The 25,757-nt window shown below is 49.5% G+C and overlaps 1 protein-coding gene across 1 annotated transcript in view; it reads left to right on the top strand.

Moving 5' to 3' along the window:
- The window catches only part of adck1 (aarF domain containing kinase 1), a 57,238-nt gene that overhangs the window by 3,970 nt on the left and 27,511 nt on the right, over positions 1-25,757 (top strand). The window contains exon 4 of the mRNA XM_079752191.1: positions 12,280-12,483. Coding sequence (XP_079608317.1) covers positions 12,280-12,483 — 204 coding nt within the window. The remainder of the gene's footprint in view (positions 1-12,279; positions 12,484-25,757) is intronic.

Raw genomic sequence — 25,757 nt, 5'->3', positions numbered from 1 at the left:
AGAGAGAGAGAGAGAGAGAGAGAGAGAGAGAGAGAGAGAGAGAGAGAGAGAGAGAGAGAGAGAGAGAGAGAGAGAGAGAGAGACACAGACACCGGGCTCCTTGGGGGTTTCTGGTTGATTGAATAGAGAAAGAAGAGCCGCCCCTAATTATGATTATTAATATTATCATGAGGTCATGGACGGCTTGACGACCTTCTCTGATCGTCGCTGATCTTCGCTCGGGGTTAGGGTCCAGACGGGAGCTGTACGATCCGTTATTTGAGTCACGTGTGAATCTGGGGTATCGCTGCATATGTCATCACGATAAGCGATTCACTTATCATATCTTTTGATATTGGGCTCTAACAAAGTCCCAAGGCCGACATTTAATTCGGTATATTCTTTGCTGTATTTTGGTTTACTTTGTATTATTTTACTATTGCTGCCCACTCGTAAGTCGGGCCGTCGAAGCTCTTTTACCTTAACTTAGTGAGATGGGAGGCATCAGAAATCTGCAAAAGTACTCCTCCACGAGTCTGTTAGCAAACACTGGCTTCATATTTAATTAAACGTGCATGCAACCTGAAAGTGTCCACTGGGGGGCAGTGTAGTTCACAAGCAGCTAGAGCCGCAGAACAAAATGATCAATTATCGGATGATGTGTGGTGTAATATTTCATGCTCTATTGGGTCCCATTGTACATATACTACATGAACATCTAATCATGGCTAATTTTATATCTACTTTATATTTGTATCTATTTATATTCTCTCTCTATCTCATGTTAAATCTCACTTTCACCACAAGGGGGCAGCCTGCTGTCACCTATTTAAATAGATCATGAAGAATATTATACAATCTGGTGCAGTATAAGCTCTTCTGTACATGTGCGGTTGACTTGGGAACTTTAATACATAGAAGTAACCGTGTCTTTGCGTTGCCTATAGTGCCAGGCTAAGACACGTGGACAGTGAGGCGATATCAGCTTTATCCTGTCCAAGGGCAGATTGGTGGAGCCCTTTACGGACAGCCGTGGGTCGCTACAGGGATTGGGTTGTGGTGGTGTTCTGTCCTTGGGTCACAGGACAAGACGTCCCACATGCCTCCAGATATCTCCATAAGATTTATACCCTTGACATACGTTTTGTTCAGATTGTTGTAATACTTTTTTGGAATAAATATCTTGCCTTTCCCTTGACGTCTTTCATAGATGTTACACAATCCAACCCTTCCATGAACTCAGGAGAACGCGTTTGACGCGGGCTCCATTCTGAGTGAGTGTCTGCCGTGACAATCGCCACCGCAGGAAAAAGGAAAATCCTTGTTTCGCTGTTCACCCTTTTAAACGTTCACACTGTCCCCAACCACCCCCGTATTATCTTTGTTTTATTACATTCAACATCTTGTGGATCTGCAGCATCTCCCATCACCAAGGAACATACATCTACATTCTACATTCTGATACACTAGAACATCAGATTTGGGTTTGAAGCATTTCTTACTTTTAACGACCAGATCACTTATTTGACACAAATGCTTTAGATCAAAATGGCTCAACTCGACCTAGACAGACTTCATGCATATCGTTCAATGTCATATTGGATTAGACAGCCAAAGTCGTGACCCACTGCTACCTTTACCTACCCCCCCCTTCAACCAAGTGTGTGAAGCCCAACGCGACTCCAAACTAGAGGCTGGCCTTTTGCCATGCCGGCCTCCCTCAGGATTACATCTAATTAAAGTGTGTGTGTACGTGTGTGTGCAAGTGTTCCTTTGCGTTGTAAATAAAGCCCCAACTCTGATACCGGTTAATCTTTAGGTAATTGATCTACTCCCATTCAAAGGGCTGAGATTGTCCGAGCCGTTATGCGGGGAATAAAGCGCCCTTTCAGCGGGCTTTGATCCTCGGCGTGGATTCTACGGGCCTCCCTTCATCCCGTGCTGCTGCTGTCAGCGGCTCCTCCTCACGGAGGTCCGCTTCCCGAGCGGAGGGGGCGAGAGAAAGGGGGCTATTTGGTTAGCTTTGTGTGTGTTGGGCCGGGCTTTGTAAAGGTTGTGTCTGTAATATGATCGCTTTCAGCCCTAGCCACTTAAGGGAGATTTAGCCGCCAAACAGTTATGGTTTTTAAATCGCTCTGACTGAAAGAACAATCTGCTTGAGAGCTACTCCCACTTTCCCTTCCCTCCTGCTGTATTTCTCGCGTTCTTTTCCGCTGTGGTTTTTTGGGACTGTATTACTACTACAGTGTAGTAGTAGTACTACAGGGTAGTAATACAGTTGAGTTTGCTGTGCTCTAATTTGCTTGAGGAGAATAGTTTAACAGGGTTTGAGTTCTTTGTTGTGTGCGTTTAATGTTCGTATCAGTGTGTTGTTTTTCATTGTGTTACCCCAGCCCTGTCCTTTACAGTGAACATTCTGACTGCTGATAGGATAAACATAAGAGTAATAAACACAACATCGACACATAGGCCCCGCCCCCTCGACCAATGGGACCATAACAGTGAGAAACCGGCTGACCAAGACATTACCTTATCTCCCCTCTAATAATGCACTCCTAAACACTTTATATGGTCTCTCTCTCTCTCTCTCTCTCTCTCTCTCTCTCTCTCTCTCTCTCTCTCTCTCTCTCTCTCTCTCTCTCTCTCTCTCTCTCTCTCTCTCTCTCTCTCCTGGGCCCCTGGTAATTAGCATCTCATTACGTAGTAACGCCAACAGCTGATTGGCAAATTAAATGCCGTTTATTTTGCCGCCCCCATGCATTATGCATGCCTGTGTGTCTTTAACGTCTGCTGTTCATCAGGGCTGGGGCTGATCGCCCCCCCCCCCGCTGAAGGCTTATGGTCCACTGTGTTTCTATGGCGTTCCGCTGCGGGCGTGGGGGCGGACCTTCATGGGAGGGGGCGTGGCCTGAGGCATGGCCTTGTGGGCGGGGCTGACGGGGAGGTCGATCACATACACTCATGCAGATCGTGTGTGTGTGTGTGTGTGCTGCCGCTGATAAGATTGGGCTACAGACCAAAAAGGGGGGGGGGGGGGGGGGGGGGGGGGGGGGGGGGGGGGGGGGGGGGGGGGAATCGGCCGTTGTGCTCTGATGACGGCTCGCCCCCCTCAGGAGCTAACGCCCCCAGCCCCCACCTTTACTTTACTGAGCCGCTGGCTGGAGATCAGGTGGGGGGCAGCAAGGTGTGGGTGGGGACGGAACCGGGGTCAGGGTTAATGATGCTTCAAAAGGATCAGTTAAATAGAGTTAGTGTTCCACCACGAGATGGCAGCACCGACCCCTTACCGCACTGTAACCAGACAGCCTGCCTCCCGCATGAGGGAGGCAGAGGGCGGGGGGCAGGTCCTTCTCTGCGCTGATAAGTCCCGCTGGTGTTCTGGGGGACGTATGCAAATACTGGGGCAGCAAATGTGTCCTTGAGGATTCTGTTGCCTTCGGGTCTTGGGCCAAAGCAGCGTTCTGGTTTGGGGGCGGGGGGGCTAACATTAGTTTCCTAGCCGCCTTTGACACCATGAATGATGGGACAGCTCTCGTCCCTTGGCCTGCGGTTCCGTGTCCTCCCAGCGGGGGGCACTTGCGAGTCGAGTAGCAGCTGGCGTTTCCCGTATGAAGTGATTGTGAGTGAGGCAATCATACATGTTGAAGAGGACATGCTTGAGCCTGGACAATTAAATTATTGACTCATTTGTAAAAGGTACTTCCAGTTTTGAATCCATCGTATTTTCCAGTTCGTCCAAGTTTATCGAAGAGGCATAATTAAACAGAAACCATCTTGTCAACTGATAATCCTGAATTTCTGCTTCGTTTAACTTCATGATTCAAATTTCTTTAAAAAAAAAAGAGTGAACCTGGATTCAGGTACAGGAACCTTTACCCACTCCTTATTGATATTAATTTATGTGCTACCATAGGTATCGTCTGAAAACCTGATCAATGACGCCACTCAATTCTCCAGGGTTGGGATAGATAAGGCACATCAAGCCTGTATTCCCCTCCTCTATTTATCCACAAGGAGATATAACATCTGATCAGGTAATTCACCAAAGTATTGGCTATTACTACTTGAAGAAAACCAAAGTGTACTTTTGTATGCGGATATTTGTTCCATATCGCTGTAGGCTAGTGTCGGGTCTGAGAACTACGCCTGGTGGTGTTACAGACTGTCGCCAAGTTAAAGGAAAGTCTCCAGGCTGAAGGGGAGGGAGGCTGCAGACACTCAGATACTTTAACCATTGGGAGCTTCACCCTAAACACGCTTTTAATTTCACCTCGAAACCCCAATCAATAAAATGTTCTGGTTTCAAGTTGTTCTTTTTAGAAATGTGTATTTTATAATAGCAATAACTTAAAATGCACTTGACAAAGTATAGCTAGAGTCTTTGAAAGGATTATTATTTGTAATATGCAACACAGTCTGGTTATATTGTAAGCTCACATTTCATGGCGTTCCCTTCCTGTTTTTTATTGTTTCTGTTAAACCAAACACACATAGCTTAAGACATCAGATATCCATAGCTCTCTCTAAGGACTTCCACTAACTGGGAGTAACGGGAATGTAACATGTGGAGTTGTTCATGTTTCCTGCTCATTTTCATCCATCTCGCCTGCAGTGGCCAGCACTTCTTTGTTTGTGTGTGTGTGTGTGTGTGTGTGTGTGTGGGGGTGTGTGTGTGTGTGTGTGTGTGTGTGTGTGTGGGTGTGTGTGGCGTCTGCGCTGAGGAGTGTTTGCAGTGCTGCGTGGGGCGCGGCCGCTGAGGCTCGACGATACGATGCAGAGCATGAAATTAGCAGCGGCTTCCCAGCAGGGAGGCAAGGAGCGCTGTCTCCCCCCCGCCCCCCCAACCCCTGTCTCTCCTCACCCCCCAAACTCATCCTCTTCTCCCCCCCCACACCCCACCGCTGTCTCCTCCCCCCCCTCACCCTCTTTTCCTTGTCATTAAAACCCAGAATGTATTTCTACATTATTATGTCATTGGTGTTGGTCTCCCTGAGACTGGAACCTGGAACCTGGAACCTCCCTCCAGCTGCAGGGTGTCTCATGAGCCTCAGAGGACCGGTCAAGTGTTGCGTCAACATGTTGAATTCCCACATACAGTGGTTGCGTTTTGTTGTTCGAACAATTCCAATAAATTCTATGTTAAAAAACCAAACTCTACGCAAACAGACAGACACGCACACAAACGCACATCAGACGCACGCACATGCATGCACACACACTGCCCCCCCCCCCCCCCTCTCCCCTGTCACATGTTAGGGGTGGAGCCCTGAGCTGAGGAATGAGCCAATCACATCGTTCCAAGTAATAAATGGCCCATGTTCATACTGCGTGAACCCCAACCTTTAGTCTCAAAACGATGGTAGCAGATGATAGTATATTATTCCCCAAGCCCCCCCCAGTTTCCCACAATGCTTTGTGTCACTCCCGTTTAGCATTCACTATCCGCACTAGCATACTAAGCTAATAAGGCTAGCTTCCCCAGTTCGTTAGTAAGACGTAGGACCACGTATTCAGTGATGAAGGTTAGATGTTCCAATGTGTTTAGATGAATTCAACATTTTAAATTGATTTGTAGATCAGTTGCTGATACAACACCAGCCAGTGGGTATTGGATATGATCATATGAGTACATCCCCATGTTCAGTATTCCCTTATTGACTCCTGGTGCAGAAGGGGAGGTGAGCGTTCAGTCTCCCGGCGTGACGGAGGAACACCGCTCAGCCAGACGGCCTGGGTTAGTGCTCAGTCCTGTTACCGTTCCCTCAGATAATCCAGCCTGCACTGGTTATCTGGAGGATAGGCTGAACAACACCACCACCCCCACCCTCACCACCTCCACCTCCACCACCACCACCTCCACCACCACCACCACCACCACCACCACCACCACCTCCACCACCACCCTCACCACCACCACCACCACCACCACCTCCACCTCCACCACCACCACCACCCCCACCACCACCACCTCCACCTCCACCACCACCACCACCACCACCCCCACCACCACCCTCACCACCACCACCGCCACCACCACCACCTCCACCACCACCACCACCACCCTCACCACCACCACCACCACCACCACCACCCTCACCACCACCACCTCCACCACCACCACCACCACCCCCACCACCACCACCACCACCACCCCCACCTCCACCACCACCCCCACCACCACCCCCCTCACCACCCTGGGTTCACAGGCGCACTAACCCCTCCCCCCCCCTCCCCCCCCCCCGATGGTTCAACCTGAGACTGAGTGAGACTTTGACTACATATATAAATATATATATATATATATCTACTATAGACGATAACAGTTAGCAGCACCAGAGAAAGGGGTCGAGTCTAGACACCTAGTGATTCAAATATCAGATAGTATATCTTTTAAAGTCTATATTTATCTTTGAACGAGGAAAACGCGACTCCAGAAACAAACAACGACTTGTATCACAACGTGGTAATGTTGAGGAACGTGTTGACCAGGGCGCTCGTGGTGTTGTCCGTTCAACGGCTAGCCCAAGGTTCAGCAGACGGCGTCACTCTGGTGTCACTAGCGCCGTCGTGGACCGTCGGGACCCCAGTGACCCGGGTCCAAACGGCCGCCACTGCCCAGGAGCAGAGCTGGGCCATGAATCCATTTCTAATCGCAATTCAAATTTATGGTCAATAATTTTTTTTTTTTTAAAGAAAATCGATTATTTGTATATATATAAAATCGATTTTATAGAAAAAGAAAGGGTTAAAAAAAATATTTTTTATTTATTTTTATTTTTAAAAAGTTAAATGTCAGCATGGCAGCTTGCGCTGAAAAAGTGAGCGTTTAGTGTGTAGAGTTTGCCTGAAGTCTGTGGCAACGATATTTTGCCTTTGTTAATCATTGTTAATCTTCAAATAAAATCCAAGCTAAAAAAAATATATATCGGTCATTTATAGAAAAATAAATCAATCAATTATCTGATTAAATCAATTAAAATCGATAATCAGGTTTGGTTTGAAAAAATCTGAGATTATATTTTCAGCCCTTCCCATTTCGCCCCTGCTGGGGGGGCTCATGGGAAGGGCCAGGGAGCCCCTTTCAGATAGCAGTATATTTTATTTCGCCTCTTTGATGTGAAGACATAAACAAACATGCAGAAGCCATTTTCATTTTTGCAACTGCAAAGTGTGCTTCCATTTAAAAATTTGTGTAAAATCTCAATTTGAGTAGCTACGCAAAAAGTTTGAGTGCTGCACAAAGTTATTCCAATGAGAGAGTGCAGAGTGTAGGCCAGGGCTGCCCGATCTGGGGCCCGATTTTATTTGGCCCGCGCCTTACCCACTGTATATATTATTGTTTTCCGCCATCAGCGCTCGGAATCTGCGCTCGCTCTCATTGAATATTATTTATTGGTGCACTTCCGTTCCTGACCCTAGAATAACATTGTGATACGTTGATGGTAGGGTGGCGCTGTTGAGCTCCTATCCTGTTCAGCCGCCTCCCACATATTTGACTAAATATACTGAAAAATTTAAATTTTGGCCCACGAGCCTCCCCACGAGCCTCCCCACGATTACATTTTGGCCCTCCACTGGGAAGAATTTGGGCCCCCCTGGTGTAGGCTATAGGAATCACCAATACAATGTCCTTCCACTAGGGGGTGCTCACGTCCCACAAGTAATACGTTGAAACTAACCCCCCTGTTTTCTAACCTTTTATACATTTTATATAAGTTTGCGATAGAAACAGTGCATTACCCTCTAATGTGGTAAGGCCTTTTTGTATCTTTATTATCGACTCAAATCTGCAAGCTCCAACAAACTTGGTGGCAGAGGTCTAGAAGACGAAGTACACCAATCGTCTCTCTGCTTTAAGAAAGATAAAACGCAGGTCAGTTTAACCAATACAGATTTCCTCCTTTAGCATGGAGGGCATTGGGGAAAAAAGCATTATGCAACAATTTCTTATTTTCTTTTTACAAAGCTTTTATTTATTGTAACTGGTTCCTACAGTGCAGCTGTGAGCGGCCATCTTGCGGGTGCAGTAGGTGTGAGGCTGGCGTTGACTCAACCCCTTAAAGATGAGTGCATGTTCCCATGCTAATATCCTAGCTCCTTCAAAGGCAGCGAACCAAGCCTGCTGCACACATAGCCTGGGCTTGAAAGCTTTCTCAGACTTTCAATGACTTTGAAAGGAATTGTTAAAACAGAAATTATTCAGATTTGTTTTAATGGTTCTCCTTTTTTATTTGATGTATACATATTTTTCTTCTTCAAGGTCATCCAAGTGACAAATGTCTGAGCCTCTGTCCTCGGCTCAGCCGACCTCCCCATGTCTTCGTGAAGTCCCCCTTCTCAGTGAGGCCTCTGTTAGAGATGAAAACCAAACTACAAAATGTAGTCAAAGGATCCTGTGTTGCATCGCCACCATTTGTCTAATCACGTCGCGTTCACATTTCAAAGGTCAAATCCATTTAAATGAGCGACGGCCTCTTTCGGTGGTCCCTTTGTTGGACCAAATCATTTTAGTCTGATTCCATATCTGGAATCACTATAGGTCAGAGTAGAAGTATTAGTAGTAGTATTAGTAGGCTTCAGTGGTAGTATTTCCTTTAACTGATTTCATACTCATGCAACTGGGATAGTATGATGCGAAATTCACCATGATGAGACGTTCTAATAATTGGTTTTCCCATTGGGATTAGTATTCCTTCTTGTTGACCATCCCTATAATTGTGCACATTCCAGTTTCTGATTCCACAACGCGCTCTTGCCCCTGAAGCAATGTCAAACGGTGCCTATTGAAACAATCATTTCTCCTATGTGCAGTGTGTGTGTGTGTGTGTGTGTGTGTGTGTGTGTGTGTGTGTGTGTGTGTGTGTGTGTGTGTGTGTGTGCGTGCATGCGTGTTTTGGCAGAAGACCTCTATGTAATGGTAGACGGCAGGCATAAAGGGATGTGTGTTTATCGGCAACCTGCATTTGCAACCATTGTCTTCCAACCGTGTGTGTCTGTGTGTGTATCTGAGCACACGTCGGTGTGTGTTTGTGTATATCTGTGTGTGTTTGTATCTGCACGCTTGCGCGTGTAGGTTTGTGTATATGTTTGTGTATTTGTTTGTGTGTATGGGCAGGTGTGCCAATCGGCGTGGGGATGGTTATTTGAAATTGAGTTCTAGGCGCCCACAGGCTGCCTTGTGATGTGATGTTTTTGTGTGTGTGTGTGTGTGTGTGTGTGTGTGTGTGTGTTAGAACGCGTGTGCACGTGTAGCTTACACAGGGTGTTGCCGCACCACAAACCCGAACATGTGTCGACCGTGCACTAAATGGGCTTTGCTCCTTCGAGCCGTCTCATTGGTGGGTTGTGGCTGCCAGGAGGCGGTGGGTGGCGGCCGACGCCGTCCTATCACAGGGCACCACTCCACCCGGTCCCCTTTTTTCATTTTGAAGTGGCATTGCCATGGCAACGTTGTTCTCAAGCTGTGACACTGCCTCCGGTGGACGAAATACACTGATGAGAGAGAGAGAGAGAGAGAGAGAGAGAGAGAGAGAGAGAGAGAGATGCGGTTTAGGCTCTGCTGAAGTCCTGGTTGTTCAGCCCAGGGCGGCTCGGAGCCGATGTCTTCTGATCGCTATCAGCGCCTGGGATGCAGGTGTCTACATCCCACCTCAGTGGGATCTAACCGTTTGAGCTAGTTGGCATTTGTGCTGTAGCCATATTTCACCTTTCCTCTTCATTCTTCTCCTCCCCCTTCTCTTTCTGTGTCTCATCCCCATTCCTCTCCTCTCCCCTCCCCTCCCCTCCTCTCCTCCCCTCTATTCTCCTCCTCCTCCTCCTCCTCATCCTATCTCCTCTCCACTCCTATCCCCTCTTCTCCTCATATATCCTCTCTTCTTTACTCATATCTCTTCTACCCTCACCTCTCTCCTCTCCTCCTCCTCTCCTATCCTCCTCTCTCCTCTCCTCCTCTCTCCTCTCCTCTCCTATATTGTTGTCTCTCCTCTCCTCTCTCCTTTCTGGTAAAGTCTTCCCCCCTTACCTACTCTCACTGTTGGGTTAGGCGTGGCGTGGTAATGTGAAAGCAGCCCTGATTGGTGGAGGGGTAATATGAGAGCAGCCCTGATTGGTGGAGGGGTAATGTGAGAGCAGCCCTGATTGGTGGAGGGGAAATGTGAGAGCAGCCCTGATTGGTGGAGGGGTAATGTGAGAGCAGCCCTGATTGGTGGAGGGGTAATGTGAGAGCAGCCCTGATTGGTGGAGGGGTAATGTGAGAGCAGCCCTGATTGGTAGTTGAAGGCTTTCAGTGGCGAATCTATGTCATATCTGTATGTGTGCCGATATGAAGATCTGATTGGCAGCATCACGCTCAGTCAACCTCATCCATGTGGAAGGACAGACTGATTATACACTCCCCTCATGCTGTGAAGGCCGGTTTCCAAGTCAAATCAGAACCTATTTGCTGTTGGTTAGATTCCATACACGTTGGACACTGTATTGATTAACTCTTCATATTGATGGGTAGGGGACAGGGTTCCATCCTGTAGTCCGACTATAGAGTAACATAAACCCAGACACAAGCCCCAAAAGCATGTCTCTGAATTCATTGTCAGCCATTTTTGATCAAAACTTCTGCTCAAAGGCCAGATAGCAGATAGCATCGCGTGATTCACAAGGTCAGAATAATGCACGCAAACTGTCCCCCCAAGATACAGAGCTGAGAGGCACAGAAGATCTCCAATCCCATATATGTGCAGACTCTTGAATGACAATGGACTGTAGATTTTACCTGTTTGTTTTGACGTATGATGTTTTAGCTTTTAATTTTAAATTATAAATGTTAAGGTGACTTTAAATATGTTCTTATTGTAACAGCATAAGTAATACGATGATGGATGATGGAGGATGATTTTTGTATGCTGTCTTTATGGACTGCCATAATGCTGAAATAAAACTAAACTAAATATGGGGAACAAAATAAATGGTTTTAGCATACATACCGTATGATTTCCAAAAAGAAAACCCCAAAAAACAGAAAAAAACCCTGTATTGCCCAGTCCCAGACAGACGACACTGGAGCGGTGTCATGAGGCTGAGAGGCCTCAGCCAGAGCTCTGGAACAAAACGGCCCCTCCACCTCCCTCTATTGTCACCCTCATCATCACCATCATCCACATCATCATCGCCTAGGCGACCGTGATCATGTCAGAACGTCCCCACAGGAGAGTCAGTTTTGCGTTACCATGTGTGTCTGGGGAGTTGGAGAGCTGGTGTGTGTGTGTGTGTGTGTGTGTGTGTGTGTGTGTGTGTGTGTGTGTGTGTGTGTGGGGGGGGGGGGGGTCAGAGAGGTTAAGGGGAGCTCATTTCCCGGACTCTTTATGGGGGGTCTCTGGAGACCACTGCTCTTCATAAGCATGAACGAGTCCAGCTGGTTGTAACTGGACAGAGGGGACACGTCCCAGCTCTCACACGCACGCACGCACGCACGCACGCACGCACGCACACGCACGCACGCAAACATGCACACACACGCATACACATACAGAAAAAGGCACACACACGTACACACACACATGCACACACACATAAACATGTACGCACGCACGCACACACACACACATATAAACATGTGCGCACACAGACACACACATAAACTGTGCACACACACACGCACACACACAGCCATGCCAAGCTAATTCAGACACAGGAAGGAGGTGTGATGGTGGCTTCTCCCTGCAGTAGCCTGTAAAGGACGGCTCATTCGTTACAATAAGGGCCTGTTTTGTGTCTGCACTTGCAATCCCTGGGCTGCATTTGTTTAGTAATTATCTTCTGGCTTTCGTGGTGTCTTCAGAAGTTTGGGTTTTTATACCTTGTAAGCGGAGAATTGGACTATTAGCCATAACATGTTATTTTTATTCTATCGTCTTCTTTGTATACCTGGTGCTATTTCTTTTCCAATTATTATTTTAGTTTGGATGGCCGAGCACAAAGATTGAACTGGCTCTCTGCCCTTGGAGGTTCAGAATGGGTACAACTATTCAAGATTTTTGTCTACAAAGTGCTAGAATGCGCCTTAATGCTGGTTAAATGTCAATTGCCTCCATGATATCAACCAATTAGTCATTTCATTCTGGTTGAGTTATCCACTGAGCTTTAAGCAATGAAGTGTGAGAGGCCGTTCTCTGGAAGACTTTCATTGAACTGCTTATTATTGCATATTGTACATGAATTCTGTCTCTTCTTTTATCCCTTGTTCTCTCTCTCTCTCTGTCTCTCCCCCCCCCCCCCCCCCCCCCCCTCTCTCTCTCTCCCCCCCAGGTCCACCTGCGTTCTGCGGAGCGGTTGCGGGCCCTGTGCTGTGCCAACCGGGGGACGTTCATCAAGGTGGGGCAGCACCTGGGGGCCCTGGACTACCTGCTCCCCGGGGAGTACACCTCCACTCTGAGGGTGCTGCACAGCCGCGCCCCCCAGAGCAGCATGGACGAGATCCAGCAGGTCATCAGGGAGGACCTGGGCAAGGAGGTGGGCCGTGTGTGTGTGTGTGCATTTGCTTATTCTACTTTTCTTTCACTTCACTCTTTATTAGCATTGATTCATTGTGTGTGTGTGTGTGTGTGTGTGTGTGTGTGTGTGTGCGTGCGGTTCTGGCCGGTTCACACCTTGCTGCAACTCAACTGACGCCCTCTGCATGAGCAGAAGGACATACTAATTCATATGCCAATGGCGTTATATGAATGTGGATCAAAGTTATCAAATTGTTTCATGTGGCTTTTAATCCAGGACTTCTGAACATTTGAAAAGCCCATAAAGATCAAAACTCTTGGTGAATTGGTTTGTCAAGGCATCGACTCGTTCTGTCTTGTTTTTAATTTCATCTTCTTCTTCTAAGTTATGGCAGCCTAGGTACACCGGCTGCATCGCTGCCTCCCACTGGGCAAAAACAACATTGCATTTGCGAACTGAGATGATATCCGTTTTGTGTTTGAATCGCGTTCGTCCGCGTATAGAGCGGCTCAGAACCGATCACCACCGGGCCCACGAGACGCGTGTGAAGGGGCATTCTGACGCCAGCTGTGAGCTGACGAACACAGAGCGTATCACCTGTATGTGTTTACCAGATGAGAGCAAGAGCTTGTGTCTGATGGCTTAAGAGTAGTACGGTTCATCAGAACAATGGATCCTATTTGCTTTAGTGTTTGTGTTTGGCGGCGCATGTTTACCGTGGTTTGGTCGTGGGTAATGTTTAGCTGTGGTTGCTATAACGACGTTGTCACCCTGTGTTTGTGGAAGAGCTGCTGGTCCCGTGTCAGGTGAGCAGGCTGCTGGCGGTAGAGCTGGGACTCGCTCCAGTGGGGAGGCAGACCGCCGGCAGGAAGGCCCTGACCAAGCCTTCCTCTAATGTGCATAGCACTTCAGGTTCCTGGTTCTCTGTGTTTAACCACCGGTGATTTACTCCGGCTCAAAACAACCAAGAACCCTTTTTTTCGCTACAAGAGGCCACCAGAGCAGCGACAGTGTTGTGGCTCACCTACGACTGCCTTCCTGGTCCAACGGGGACATGATGTGAACAGGGAGAGGTGCTGGGGGCCGTATGCAGGCTGGCCTCACATGATCCGCAGTCCACAGCTGATGTGGCGCTGCGCGTACGGTTGTTATGACAGCGCCCTCCGAGGCCGGCTGAGACAGGGTAATTGTTGTGTTATTCTGGGATTCTCGGCTTTGCTCCCGTTTCCTTCAGGAGCTCTGTGAGGGGGAGTGTGTGTGTGTGTGTGGGGGGGGTCTGCCTGTGTGTGCATGCAGGGTTTATTTGTGTGCACGTGGAAGTGTGTGCTTCATCATTTTTGTGTGCGTGCGTGTGTGTACTTCTCATTATGTTGGGCCTGGATTCAGTGCAGCAGAACAGCACCGAATCCACCCCGCCGGTTCAGAGGGGGACAGCGGGCGGGGGACACACGTTGTGGATTCCTCCAATCAAATACAAGATCACTAACCAGATAACGTCCCACCTAGACCACCGGGTCCTGTACCCGGGTTAGGACGACGACCGGGTCCTGTACCCGGGTTAGGACACCTAGACCACCGGGTCCTGTACCCGGGTTAGGACACCTAGACCACCGGGTCCTGTACCCGGGTTAGGACACCTAGACGACCGGGTCCTGTACCCGGGTTAGGGCGACGACCGGGTCCTGTACCCGGGTTAGGACACCTAGACGACCGGGTCCTGTACCCGGGTTAGGACACCTAGACGACCGGGTCCTGAACCCGGGTTAGGACACCTAGACGACCGGGTCCTGTACCCGGGTTAGGACACCTAGACGACCGGGTCCTGTACCCGGGTTAGAGGATCTGCATGTAATCCCTAACCCTAACCCACATGGGAATGCAGACAAACGGAGCATGTTGGGGTTGAGACGTTATAGAGCGAGGACGGTCGGCCATAACACACGTCTGGACCACCGCACATCTGTCAAGTTGGACTTAATGTAAGATTGAAAGGTATGACATATTCTAGGTTAACATATTGTACATGTTGACATGTTAACAATTGAACATGTTAACATGCAGTTCGTTGTCTCATTGTTGGCAGTCAGTTCGTCATCACTATCTTCTGTGTCAATCTCAGTCAACACAAGGAGGTAAACGAACACAAGGTAATTATGAGTTAGGAAGTGATAATCCATCACGTGGTTGTCAAATGTTATATTGCTCACTTGGTTGAATAACCGTTATGTTGTAATGAGAATGTTAACCCTCACTGGGAAAACTACCGTAACCTGGTTACTGTTCCTTAACCAGGGTTAGCCACGCATTTCAACACACTAATGATCGGTGAAGCACATGGGACTGAAAGCGGAGGATCATTATAAGCGGGTTATTTAAATCAATGGTGAAAGGGTTAGGCCGTCTCCAGGGTGAAGAGCACAGTGGGGAGAACATGAACCCCAGACGGGGGCCGGGGCTCCTCTCTGTCTGCCTCTTCGTCCCCTCAGAAGCAGTAGACTGAAGCCTCTCCTTGGAACCAATCACACACTATGTTGCTGCATAAATTTCACGCACACAAACGCAAACACATTCAGGCGCACACATTAACGTGTGCAAACTGGTGTGTGACACAACCACAGAATAAACCCTTGTAGCTAGTTTGGTTAGTTCATTAATAGCGCATCATGTTGGCACAAAACGTCACCCTGTGTGTGTGTGTGTGAGAATTGTTAAATATTTGCGGGGGGAGATCAATTGAGTTATCACTTCTGGTTCAAAACACTTCCTACTTTGGTAATATGTCTGCTTGACAAGATGTCCTCAATATTTGATGGTATTATATGACGCTACTGAAACTGGTATAAACTAATTTGCTGTTACAATGCAGTGTCAGCACTCATTATACTGTATATTCATATACAGTATAATGAATCTAACGAATGGTATCCTCCTAATAAAGGGACGTTTTCAAGTAGACACCCGCGCAAAAACATAACTGACTGCTGGCCCTGGCCGTCCCACAGAGATGCAGGCCTGGGCCAGTTCTTTTTTGTCCATATGGGACACACCCCACACACACACACACACACACACACACACACACACACACACACACACACACACACACACACACACACAGTCACACGGTTTCCTGTGTTTCATGTACACCGTTGGAGCCAGGGGCTTCGTTGAATCATTTGAAACATAATTTCCATATCAGGTCGCATCCGTCTCCCTGCATCGTTTGGATGCAACTTTTAATTTTCTGCGTTTGCTTTTCAATCTCCACCTATGATGATTTTATTCAGATTCTTTCTGTATCGATCAGTTTCTCAGCTGGGGACTAGTTGATAGAGAAGGGAAAGGCCAGCTGCCGAGCCCCCCCCCTCCACTGTGAGTGACAGCGAGTGTGAGCTGTACAGTGCACGTCTCCCTTTATGGGGGGTATGAATTTGGTTTGATTTCTGACAATATCTGCTTGTGCATAATATCGCACATGAAAAGGGCCCTAATTTAGCTCCGCTTCCCACAAAGAGAGGCTGCGGGAGCCAATGACGTCCCCCCCCGCTTCGTTAGTTGGAGAAGAAGGGCCGCTGATGAGCCATTAGCGCTCTGAGACACGTGGACGGCTTTCATTGCTCAGCATCCACTTCCTCTGAAGGGCTCACGTGTGTTCCTCTGGGCTCCTTTATAGGCCCCTCTGATAGGCTGTCTGGTCGGCTCGGGACCAGCGCTGGTTTCTCTGGTAGATCTGGTGGGGACCAGCGATGGTTTCTCTGGTCCCCTGTAGCTCTGATGGGGACCAGCGATGGTTTCTCTGGTCCCCTGTAACTGATGGGGACCAGCGATGGTTTCTCTGGTCCCCTGTAACTGATGGGGACCAGCGATGGTTTCTCTGGTCCCCTGTAACTGATGGGGACCAGTGATGGTTTCTCCTGTAGCTCTGATGGGGACCAGCGATGGTTTCTCTGGTCCCCTGTAGCTCTGATGGGGACCAGCGATGGTTTCTCTGGTCCCCTGTAGCTCTGATGGGGACCAGTGATGGTTTCTCCTGTAGCTCTGATGGGGACCAGCGATGGTTTCTCTGATCCCCTGTAGCTCTGATGGGGACCAGCGATCGTTTCTCTGGTCCCCTGTAGCTCTGATGGGGACCAGCGATGGTTTCTCTGGTCTCCTGTAGCTCTGATGGGGACCAGCGATGGTTTCTCTGGTCCCCTGTAGCTCTGATGGGGACCAGTGATGGTTTCTCCTGTAGCTCTGATGGGGACCAGCGATGGTTTCTCCTGTAGCTCTGATGGGGACCAGCGATGGTTTCTCTGGTCTCCTGTAGCTCTGATGGGGACCAGCGATGGTTTCTCTGGTCCCCTGTAGCTCTGATGGGGACCAGCGATGGTTTCTCTGGTCCCCTGTAGCTCTGATGGGGACCAGTGATGGTTTCTCCTGTAGCTCTGATGGGGACCAGCGATGGTTTCTCTGATCCCCTGTAGCTCTGATGGGGACCAGCGATCGTTTCTCTGGTCCCCTGTAGCTCTGATGGGGACCAGCGATGGTTTCTCTGGTCTCCTGTAGCTCTGATGGGGACCAGCGATGGTTTCTCTGGTCCCCTGTAGCTCTGATGGGGACCAGTGATGGTTTCTCCTGTAGCTCTGATGGGGACCAGCGATGGTTTCTCCTGTAGCTCTGATGGGGACCAGCGATGGTTTCTCTGGTCTCCTGTAGCTCTGATGGGGACCAGCGATGGTTTCTCTGGTCCCCTGTAGCTCTGATGGGGACCAGCGATGGTTTCTCTGGTCTCCTGTAGCTCTGATGGGGACCAATGATGGTTTCTCCTGTAGCTCTGATGGGGACCAGCGATGGTTTCTCTGGTCCCCTGTAACTGATGGGGACCAGCGATGGTTTCTCTGGTAGCTCTGATGGGGACCAGCGATGGTTTCTCTGGTCTCCTGTAGCTCTGATGGGGACCAGTGATGGTTTCTCCTGTAGCTCTGATGGGGACCAGCGATGGTTTCTCTGGTCCCCTGTAGCTCTGATGGGGACCAGCGATGGTTTCTCTGGTAGCTCTGATGGGGACCAGCGATGGTTTCTCCTGTAGCTCTGATGGGGACCAGCGATGGTTTCTCTGGTAGCTCTGATGGGGACCAGCGATGGGTTCGCTGGTCTCCTGTAGCTCTGATGGGGACCAGCGATGGTTTCTCCTGTAGCTCTGATGGGGACCAGCGATGGGTTCTCTGGTCTCCTGTAGCTCTGATGGGGACCAGCGATGGTTTCTCCTGTAGCTCTGATGGGGACCAGCGATGGTTTCTCTGGTCCCCTGTAGTTCTGATGGGGACCAGCGATGGTTTCTCTGGTCCCCTGTAGCTCTGATGGGGACCAGCGATGGTTTCTCTGGTCCCCTGCAGCTCTGATGGGGACCAGCGATGGTTTCTCTGGTAGCTCTGATGGGGACCAGCGATGGTTTCTCTGGTAGCTCTGATGGGGACCAGCGATGGTTTCTCTGGTAGCTCTGATGGGGACCAGCGTATGTATGTAAGTAACGCTGGAAAAACAAGGATTTACTGGTTCCTGGTACGTGGTGAATTTGTTAATGTGGGGGGGAATATGTTATGCGGAGGTGAATGTGTTAATGTGGTGGTGAATGTGTTAATGTGGTGGTGAATGTGTTAATGTGGTGGTGAATGTGTTAATGTGTTAGTGGTGAATGTGTTAATGTGTTAGTGGTGAATGTGTTAATGTGTTAGTGGTGAATGTGTTAATGTGATAGTGGTGAATGTGTTAATGTGTTAGTGGTGAATGTGTTAATGTGCTGGTGGTGAATGTGTTAAAGTGCTGTTGAATGTGTTAATGTGCTGGTGGTGAATGTGTTAATGTGATAGTGGTGAATGTGTTAATGTGATAGTGGTGAATGTGTTAATGTGGTGGTGAATGTGTTAATGTGCTAGTGGTGAATGTGTTAATGTGCTGGTGGTGAATGTGTTAATGTGATAGTGGTGAATGTGTTAATGTGGTGGTGAATGTGTTAATGTGCTGGTGAATGTGTTAATGTGCTGGTGGTGAATGTGTTAATGTGCTGGTGGTGAATGTGTTAATGTGCTGGAGGTGAATGTGTTAATGTACTGGTTAATGTGGTGGTGAATGTGTTAATGTGGTGGTGGATGTGTTAATGTGGTGGTGGTGGATGTGTTAATGTGGTGTTGGTGAATGTGTTAATGTGATCGTGGCGAATGTGTTAATCTGCTGGTGGTTAATGTGTTAATGTGATGGTGGTGAATGTGTTAATGTGATAGTGGTGAATGTGTTAATGTGCTGGTGGTAAATGTGTTAATGTGGTGAATGTGTTAATGTGGTGGTGAATGTGTTAATGTGGTGGTGGATGTGTTAATGTGGTGGTGGTGGATGTGTTAATGTGGTGATGGATGTGTTAATGTGGTGCTGGTGAATGTGTTACTGTGATGGTGGTTAATGTGTTAATGTGATCGTGGCGAATGTGTTAATCTGCTGGTGGTGAATGTGTTAATGTGGTGGTGAATGTGTTAATGTGTTAGTGGTGAATGTGTTAATGTGTTAGTGGTGAATGTGTTAATGTGTTAGTGGTGAATGTGTTAATGTGATAGTGGTGAATGTGTTAATGTGTTAGTGGTGAATGTGTTAATGTGCTGGTGGTGAATGTGTTAAAGTGCTGTTGAATGTGTTAATGTGCTGGTGGTGAATGTGTTAATGTGATAGTGGTGAATGTGTTAATGTGATAGTGGTGAATGTGTTAATGTGGTGGTGAATGTGTTAATGTGCTAGTGGTGAATGTGTTAATGTGCTGGTGGTGAATGTGTTAATGTGATAGTGGTGAATGTGTTAATGTGGTGGTGAATGTGTTAATGTGCTGGTGAATGTGTTAATGTGCTGGTGGTGAATGTGTTAATGTGCTGGTGGTGAATGTGTTAATGTGCTGGAGGTGAATGTGTTAATGTACTGGTTAATGTGGTGGTGAATGTGTTAATGTGGTGGTGGATGTGTTAATGTGGTGGTGGTGGATGTGTTAATGTGGTGTTGGTGAATGTGTTAATGTGATCGTGGCGAATGTGTTAATCTGCTGGTGGTTAATGTGTTAATGTGATGGTGGTGAATGTGTTAATGTGATAGTGGTGAATGTGTTAATGTGCTGGTGGTAAATGTGTTAATGTGGTGAATGTGTTAATGTGGTGGTGAATGTGTTAATGTGGTGGTGGATGTGTTAATGTGGTGGTGGTGGATGTGTTAATGTGGTGATGGATGTGTTAATGTGGTGCTGGTGAATGTGTTACTGTGATGGTGGTTAATGTGTTAATGTGATCGTGGCGAATGTGTTAATCTGCTGGTGGTGAATGTGTTTAATGTGGTGGTGAATGTGTTAATGTGCTGGTGGTGAATGTGTTAATGTGATAGTGGTGAATGTGTTAATGTGGTTAATGTGGTGAATGTGTTAATGTGATAGTGGTGAATGTGTTAATGTGGTAATGTGGTGAATGTGTTAATGTGGTGAGTGTGTTAATGTGAATGTGTTAATGTCGGGCCCAGCCATCAGCCTGTTGCTGTTCTTTTTCTGGTGTCTGGGTTCCGGTGCGTATTGAAATGCTGCTGAGCATTATGGGATGGAGAGTCTCAGGTGAATCCAATCCCCCGGTTGGCAGACTCTGTTCTGGGAGGCTGCCTGTGGACATGCTCCCTGAGAGCGACTGAACCCCTAATCCACCAGGAGCAAGCCTTTAATATAAAACAACATGTTCCTGGTTGGCAGCAACACCTCCACCTCCACACCTCCACCACCTCCACCTCCACCACCTCCACCTCCACCACCTCCACCACCTCCACCTCCACCACCTCCACCACCTCCACCACCTCCACCTCCACCACCTCCACCTCCACCACCTCCACCACCTCCTCCACCTACCTCCACCACCTCCACCACCTCTACCTCCACCACCTCCACCTCCACCACCTCCACCTCCACTACCTCCACCACCTCCACCTACCTCCACCACCTCCACCACCTCCACCTCCACCACCTCCACCACCTCTTCCTCCACCACCTCCACCTCCACTACCTCCACCACCTCCACCTACCTCCACCACCTCTACCTCCACCTCCACCACCTCCACCACCTCCACCACCTCTACCTCCACCTCCACCACCTCCACCACCTCCACCACCTCTACCTCCACCACCTCCACCTCCACTACCTCCACCACCTCCACCTACCTCCACCACCTCCACCTCCACCACCTCCACCACCTCTTCCTCCACCACCTCCACCTCCACTACCTCCACCACCTCCACCTACCTCCACCACCTCTTCCTCCACCACCTCCACCTCCACTACCTCCACCACCTCCACCTACCTCCACCACCTCTACCTCCACCACCTCTACCTCCACCTCCACCACCTCCACCTCCACCTCCACTACCTCCACCACCTCCACTTCCTCCACCTCTTCACACCGTCCACCTCCACCTCCACACCTCCACCTCCACCTCCACTTCCTCCACCTCTTCACACCGTCCACCTCCACCTCCAACTCCACCACCTCCACCTCTCCACACCTCCACCTCCACCTCCTCCACCTCCACCTCCACCTCCATACCCAGTGGTGAACCCCCTATACTGCGACTTCATATACCGGTGGTGGACCCCCTATACTGGGACTTCATATACCAGTGGTGGACCCCCTGTACTGGGACTTCATATACCAGTGGTGGACCCCCTATACTGGGACTTCATATACCAGTGGTGGACCCCCTGTACTGGGACTTAATATACCAGTGGTGGACCCCCAATACTGGGACTTCATATACCAGTGGTGGACCCCCTATACTGGGACTTCATATACCAGTGGTAGACCCCCTATACTGGGACTTCATATACCAGTGGTGGACCCCCTGTACTGGGACTTCATATACCAGTGGTGGACCCCCTATACTGGGACTTCATATACCAGTGGTGGACCCCCTATACTGGGACTTCATATACCAGTGGTGGACCCCCTGTACTGGGACTTCATATACCAGTGGTGGACCCCCTATACTGGGACTAAATTTACCATTGGTGGACCCCCTGTACTGGGACTTCATATACCAGTGGTGGACCCCCTCTACTGGGACTTCATATACCAGTGGTGGACCCCCTATACTGGGACTTCATATACCAGTGGTGGACCCCCTATACTGGGACTTCATATACCAGTGGTGGACCCCCTATACTGGGACTTCATATACCAGTGGTGGACCCCCTATACTGGGACTTCATATACCAGTGGTGGACCCCCTATACTGGGACTTCATATACCAGTGGTGGACCCCCTATACTGGGACTTCATATACCAGTGGTGGACCCCCTATACTGGGATTTCATATACCAGTGGTTGACCCCCTGTACTGGGACTTCATATACCAGTGGTGGACCCCCTATACTGGGACTTCATATACCAGTGGTGGACCCCCTATACTGGGACTTCATATACCAGTGGTGGACCCCCTATACTGGGACTTCATATACCAGTGGTGGACCCCCTATACTGGGACTACATTTACCATTGGTGGACCCCCTGTACTGGGACTTCATATACCAGTGGTGGACCCCCTATACTGGGACTTCATATACCAGTGGTGGACCCCCTATACTGGGACTACATTTACCATTGGTGGACCCCCTGTACTGGGACTTCATATACCAGTGGTGGACCCCCTCTACTGGGACTTCATATACCAGTGGTGGACCCAGGCGCGAGATCCAGGAAGGGAACCACATTCATACACAAAAGATCTAGAATTGGTCTTCAATCTTAAACCTTCGCCTGTGTTGATATCTGTATTTAAACAAATCATGATCTATATTTGACAAAAGAGACATTGGAAAGAAAATATTCCCTTTCCTCTGTGTGTCTCTCTCTCTCTCTCTCTCTGTCTCTGTCTCTCTCTCCTCCCCTCTCTCTCTCTCTCTCTCTGTCTCTCTCTCTCTGTCTCTCTCTCCTCTCCTCCCCTCTCTCTCTCTCTGTCTCTCTCTCTCTCTCTCTCTCTCTCTCTCTCTCTCTCTCTCTCCTCCCCTCTCTCTCTCTCTCCCTCCCTCTCTCTGTCTGCACCCCCCCCCCTCTCTTCCATAGTGACTCCTCCACACTGCCATCCTACTGCCAGGCCACAGGGGCCATTTTGTTTGTGCCATAACTCATTTTGGGGAAGCGTCTGTCATTGGGTAACCTGCCCCCGGGGGCCCCCACACCGCTCATTAGCATATTCATTAACTCCAGGGGTTAGCGTAGCAGCCACTGGTTGCTCTGGTCTGGATGTGGGCCCCAGGGCAGAGAGCAGCCTCACAATCAGCACCGGGGCTTGAAGGAGTGGGAGAAGTGATGTGTGTTTTTAGGTTTTGAACGAATGCAGAACGTTTTCCGTCCTGAAACGTGAGTCCATCCATCCTGAGCGACGCGTCCTTAAAGGGGAACGCCTGTGGAGCCCCTCCCCCCAGCGAGCGGAGCCCCTCCCCCCAGCGCGCTGAGCCCCTCCCCCCAGGGCGCTGAGCCCCTCCCCCCAGGGCGCTGAGCCCCTCCCCCCAGCGCGCTGAGCCCCTCCCCCCAGCGCACGGAGCCCCTCCCCCCAGCGCGCGGCCGTCTCCCAGGGCCGGTTCCGTCTCCCGGTTCCGTCCCGGGGTCGGTTCCGTCTCCCGGTTCCGGTTCTGTGTCGGTTCCGTCTCCGGGTTCTGTCCCGCTGTCGGTTCCGTCCCAGAGCCAGTTCCGTCCCGCTGCCGGTTCCATCTCCTGGTTCCGTCGCGGTGCCGGTTCCGTCCCTGGTCAGTTCTGTCCCGGGGCCGGTTCCGTCTCACGGTTCCGTCCCGTGCCGGTTCCCTCCCGTGCCGGTGCTCCCTTGAGGGCGTCTGACAGCAGTTCAGCCGCGTGCGGCGGCGGCGTCGGCCACAGACAATTTGCTACCGTTTAGCGCGTTAGCATAAGGAGCGTCTCAGCTGTTGTCACGCGGCGCTCCCCTTCCATAATTCATCCTCCGCTGCCCCCACCTGGGGGGGGGGGTCGTGTTGGCTCTCCCCCTGACAAGCCACATTGTGTTTGTATTAGCCTCCTTTTTATTTGCTCTGGGATTTGTTATGTTTCAAAAGGCAGGGGGGGGCGCCATGGCAACGGCACCCTTTTAGAGTCGGCCAGGTTAATGTGCGGGAGCGACGCGGGCGACCTTTCCCTCGTTAACCTGTGCCAGCCGCATATTAATGAGCACCGCAGAAAGTTATCCGACGGTGGCACCCCAAGCTCATGCTCTTAATCATGGTAATTAGGGCCAGGCGTTCGTTAAATAATGCCTCAGGATTCATATTTGCGGAGTCCTTTAATTGCTTCAGGAGCTCGTGTTTGTGTTCAAAGAGCCGGTGGAGGGTCTCTATTGTACAGCTGCATTGATAGCTGCTAGGTGTGTGGCCCATACTGATTCAGAGCATGCCAGTGCTGGCTCCCATTAGTACCTTTGATTAATGCTGAGATCTAAAAGGGAATTATATCAAATGAGTGCATTACAGCTGGAGGTACGCTGCTTTAACCAGTTAACATACAACGCTAACTCTACGTGCTGAGGCTGAACCGTATCGTTTACTAACCACCGTTTACTTGGTGAAGAACCGGTTCTTTGGAGCTCTCTGCTGCTGATCACCTCCAGGTTATGTGACCAGGAGTGATCCCGTACCCGTTCAGCATTCTAATAGAGCCTCACCCCCACCCTCTCGGTGCTATCTGATGCTGGAGGCCGTAGAGTGAACCCCATCCCCTCATCACTCTGCCCAAACACTTCCCCCTGCAGCCCGTCTGGAGCCCACCTCCCAGGCCCCAGGCCGGCCCCTGGACGGATGGCTTCCGTCCCCCTGTTTACACCCAGGCACTCTGAGGGGGAGGAGGATCCTATGGCGGATTAACAATCTGCCCCGTACTGTCGGCCACTATGAGATCGTTGCTCCCTTCTTCACCGACCGCGGGGGTCAGGGGGATCGATGGGTGCCAGAGGGCACACACACACACACACACACACACACACACACACACACACACACACACAGACACAGACACAGACACAGACACAGACACACACACACACACACACACACACACACTAACTCAGCAATAGACTGAATACTGAAGACTAAACCATTTCCCCTTCGGTGGCTCCTTGAAAAGCCACCAAGCAGAAACTAATGTCTTCCAAAAGGAACCGCGATGGGTCCAAGCAGTGTTTCAGCGCCAGTGATACTCCTACTGCCCATCAGGGCAGGAAACGACTGCTACAGGGGTGACTGTAGGACCTGATTACTACATGATTATAGTCAAAGTGCAAAGGTCACTGGAAGCTCATGCATGTCTGATAGCGTTGTTTGAAATGTACATGTTAAAGAGTGTATTTGTTTGTTTGGTATTTATTGGGTGTTTATATGCAGCCCACTTACATGGGAGTGTTTGTGTGTGTGTGTGCGTTCGTGTGTCGGTGTGTTGGTGTTTGTGTGTGAGAGAACAGCTGGGGCTACTTTGGTATTCATAGAGTTTGTTCCCTGGTCTGTTTTACAGTCTTAGAATCAGCGATGAACATCTTGCACTGGGCAGTTGAAATGGAGAGTGAGAGAGAGAGGGATTTAGTTTCTCCCAGTGTACAGAGTAGACGAGAACAGCTAGCTTGACACAGAGCTACAGACTGTAGGATTATAGAAGCCTGGGGAGCTACAATGCATGAAATCTAGTATTGGTACCAGTATAAATCAGCAGAGGTGTACATCTTCATTAGGAAATGTATTATTCATCATAAGGATTTCACAGCAGTTAAATAATTGCAATAAAAGGACTGGGTTCAAACAAAAATAAGTCAAAGATTGCTTCTTCTTTTTTTGGATCGTTGGCAGCCACTGATTGGCAGGGAAGGTTTCAGTCATCCTGAGAGAGAGCTGCTTATTGGTCGATGATGGTTCAGTCGTTATGGAGGAGGAGGAGGAGGAAGAGGAGGTGGAGGAGGAAGAAGAACGCGGTGCTGGAGATAGTCACACCATCAGCCCCATTGTCCTGGTCAGCTGCAGAGCTCGTTCTTTTGTCCGGAACACAAGTGTGTCGTTCCAGAGGTGACTCTGCTCTCTGCTGCTGTGCAGCGTGTGAACTTCCTGCTCTCATCCCTCTCTTTAAAGCCTTGTGGTCTTCTGTCCTTGTTCTCCCTGGTGGGTGGGCGGGGCACATGGGTCCCCAGAAACGCCTGTTAAGGATATGATCCGAAAACACACCGACACAGACTGTCAGCCATTTTGGATGGCACCCCACCT

This window comes from Pollachius pollachius (genome assembly GCF_949987615.1).
Source record: "Pollachius pollachius genome assembly, chromosome: 15".
Lineage (NCBI taxonomy): Eukaryota > Metazoa > Chordata > Actinopteri > Gadiformes > Gadidae > Pollachius > Pollachius pollachius.
Note: the sequence above shows the minus strand (reverse complement) of the source record. Positions and strands in the feature narration are given on the sequence as shown.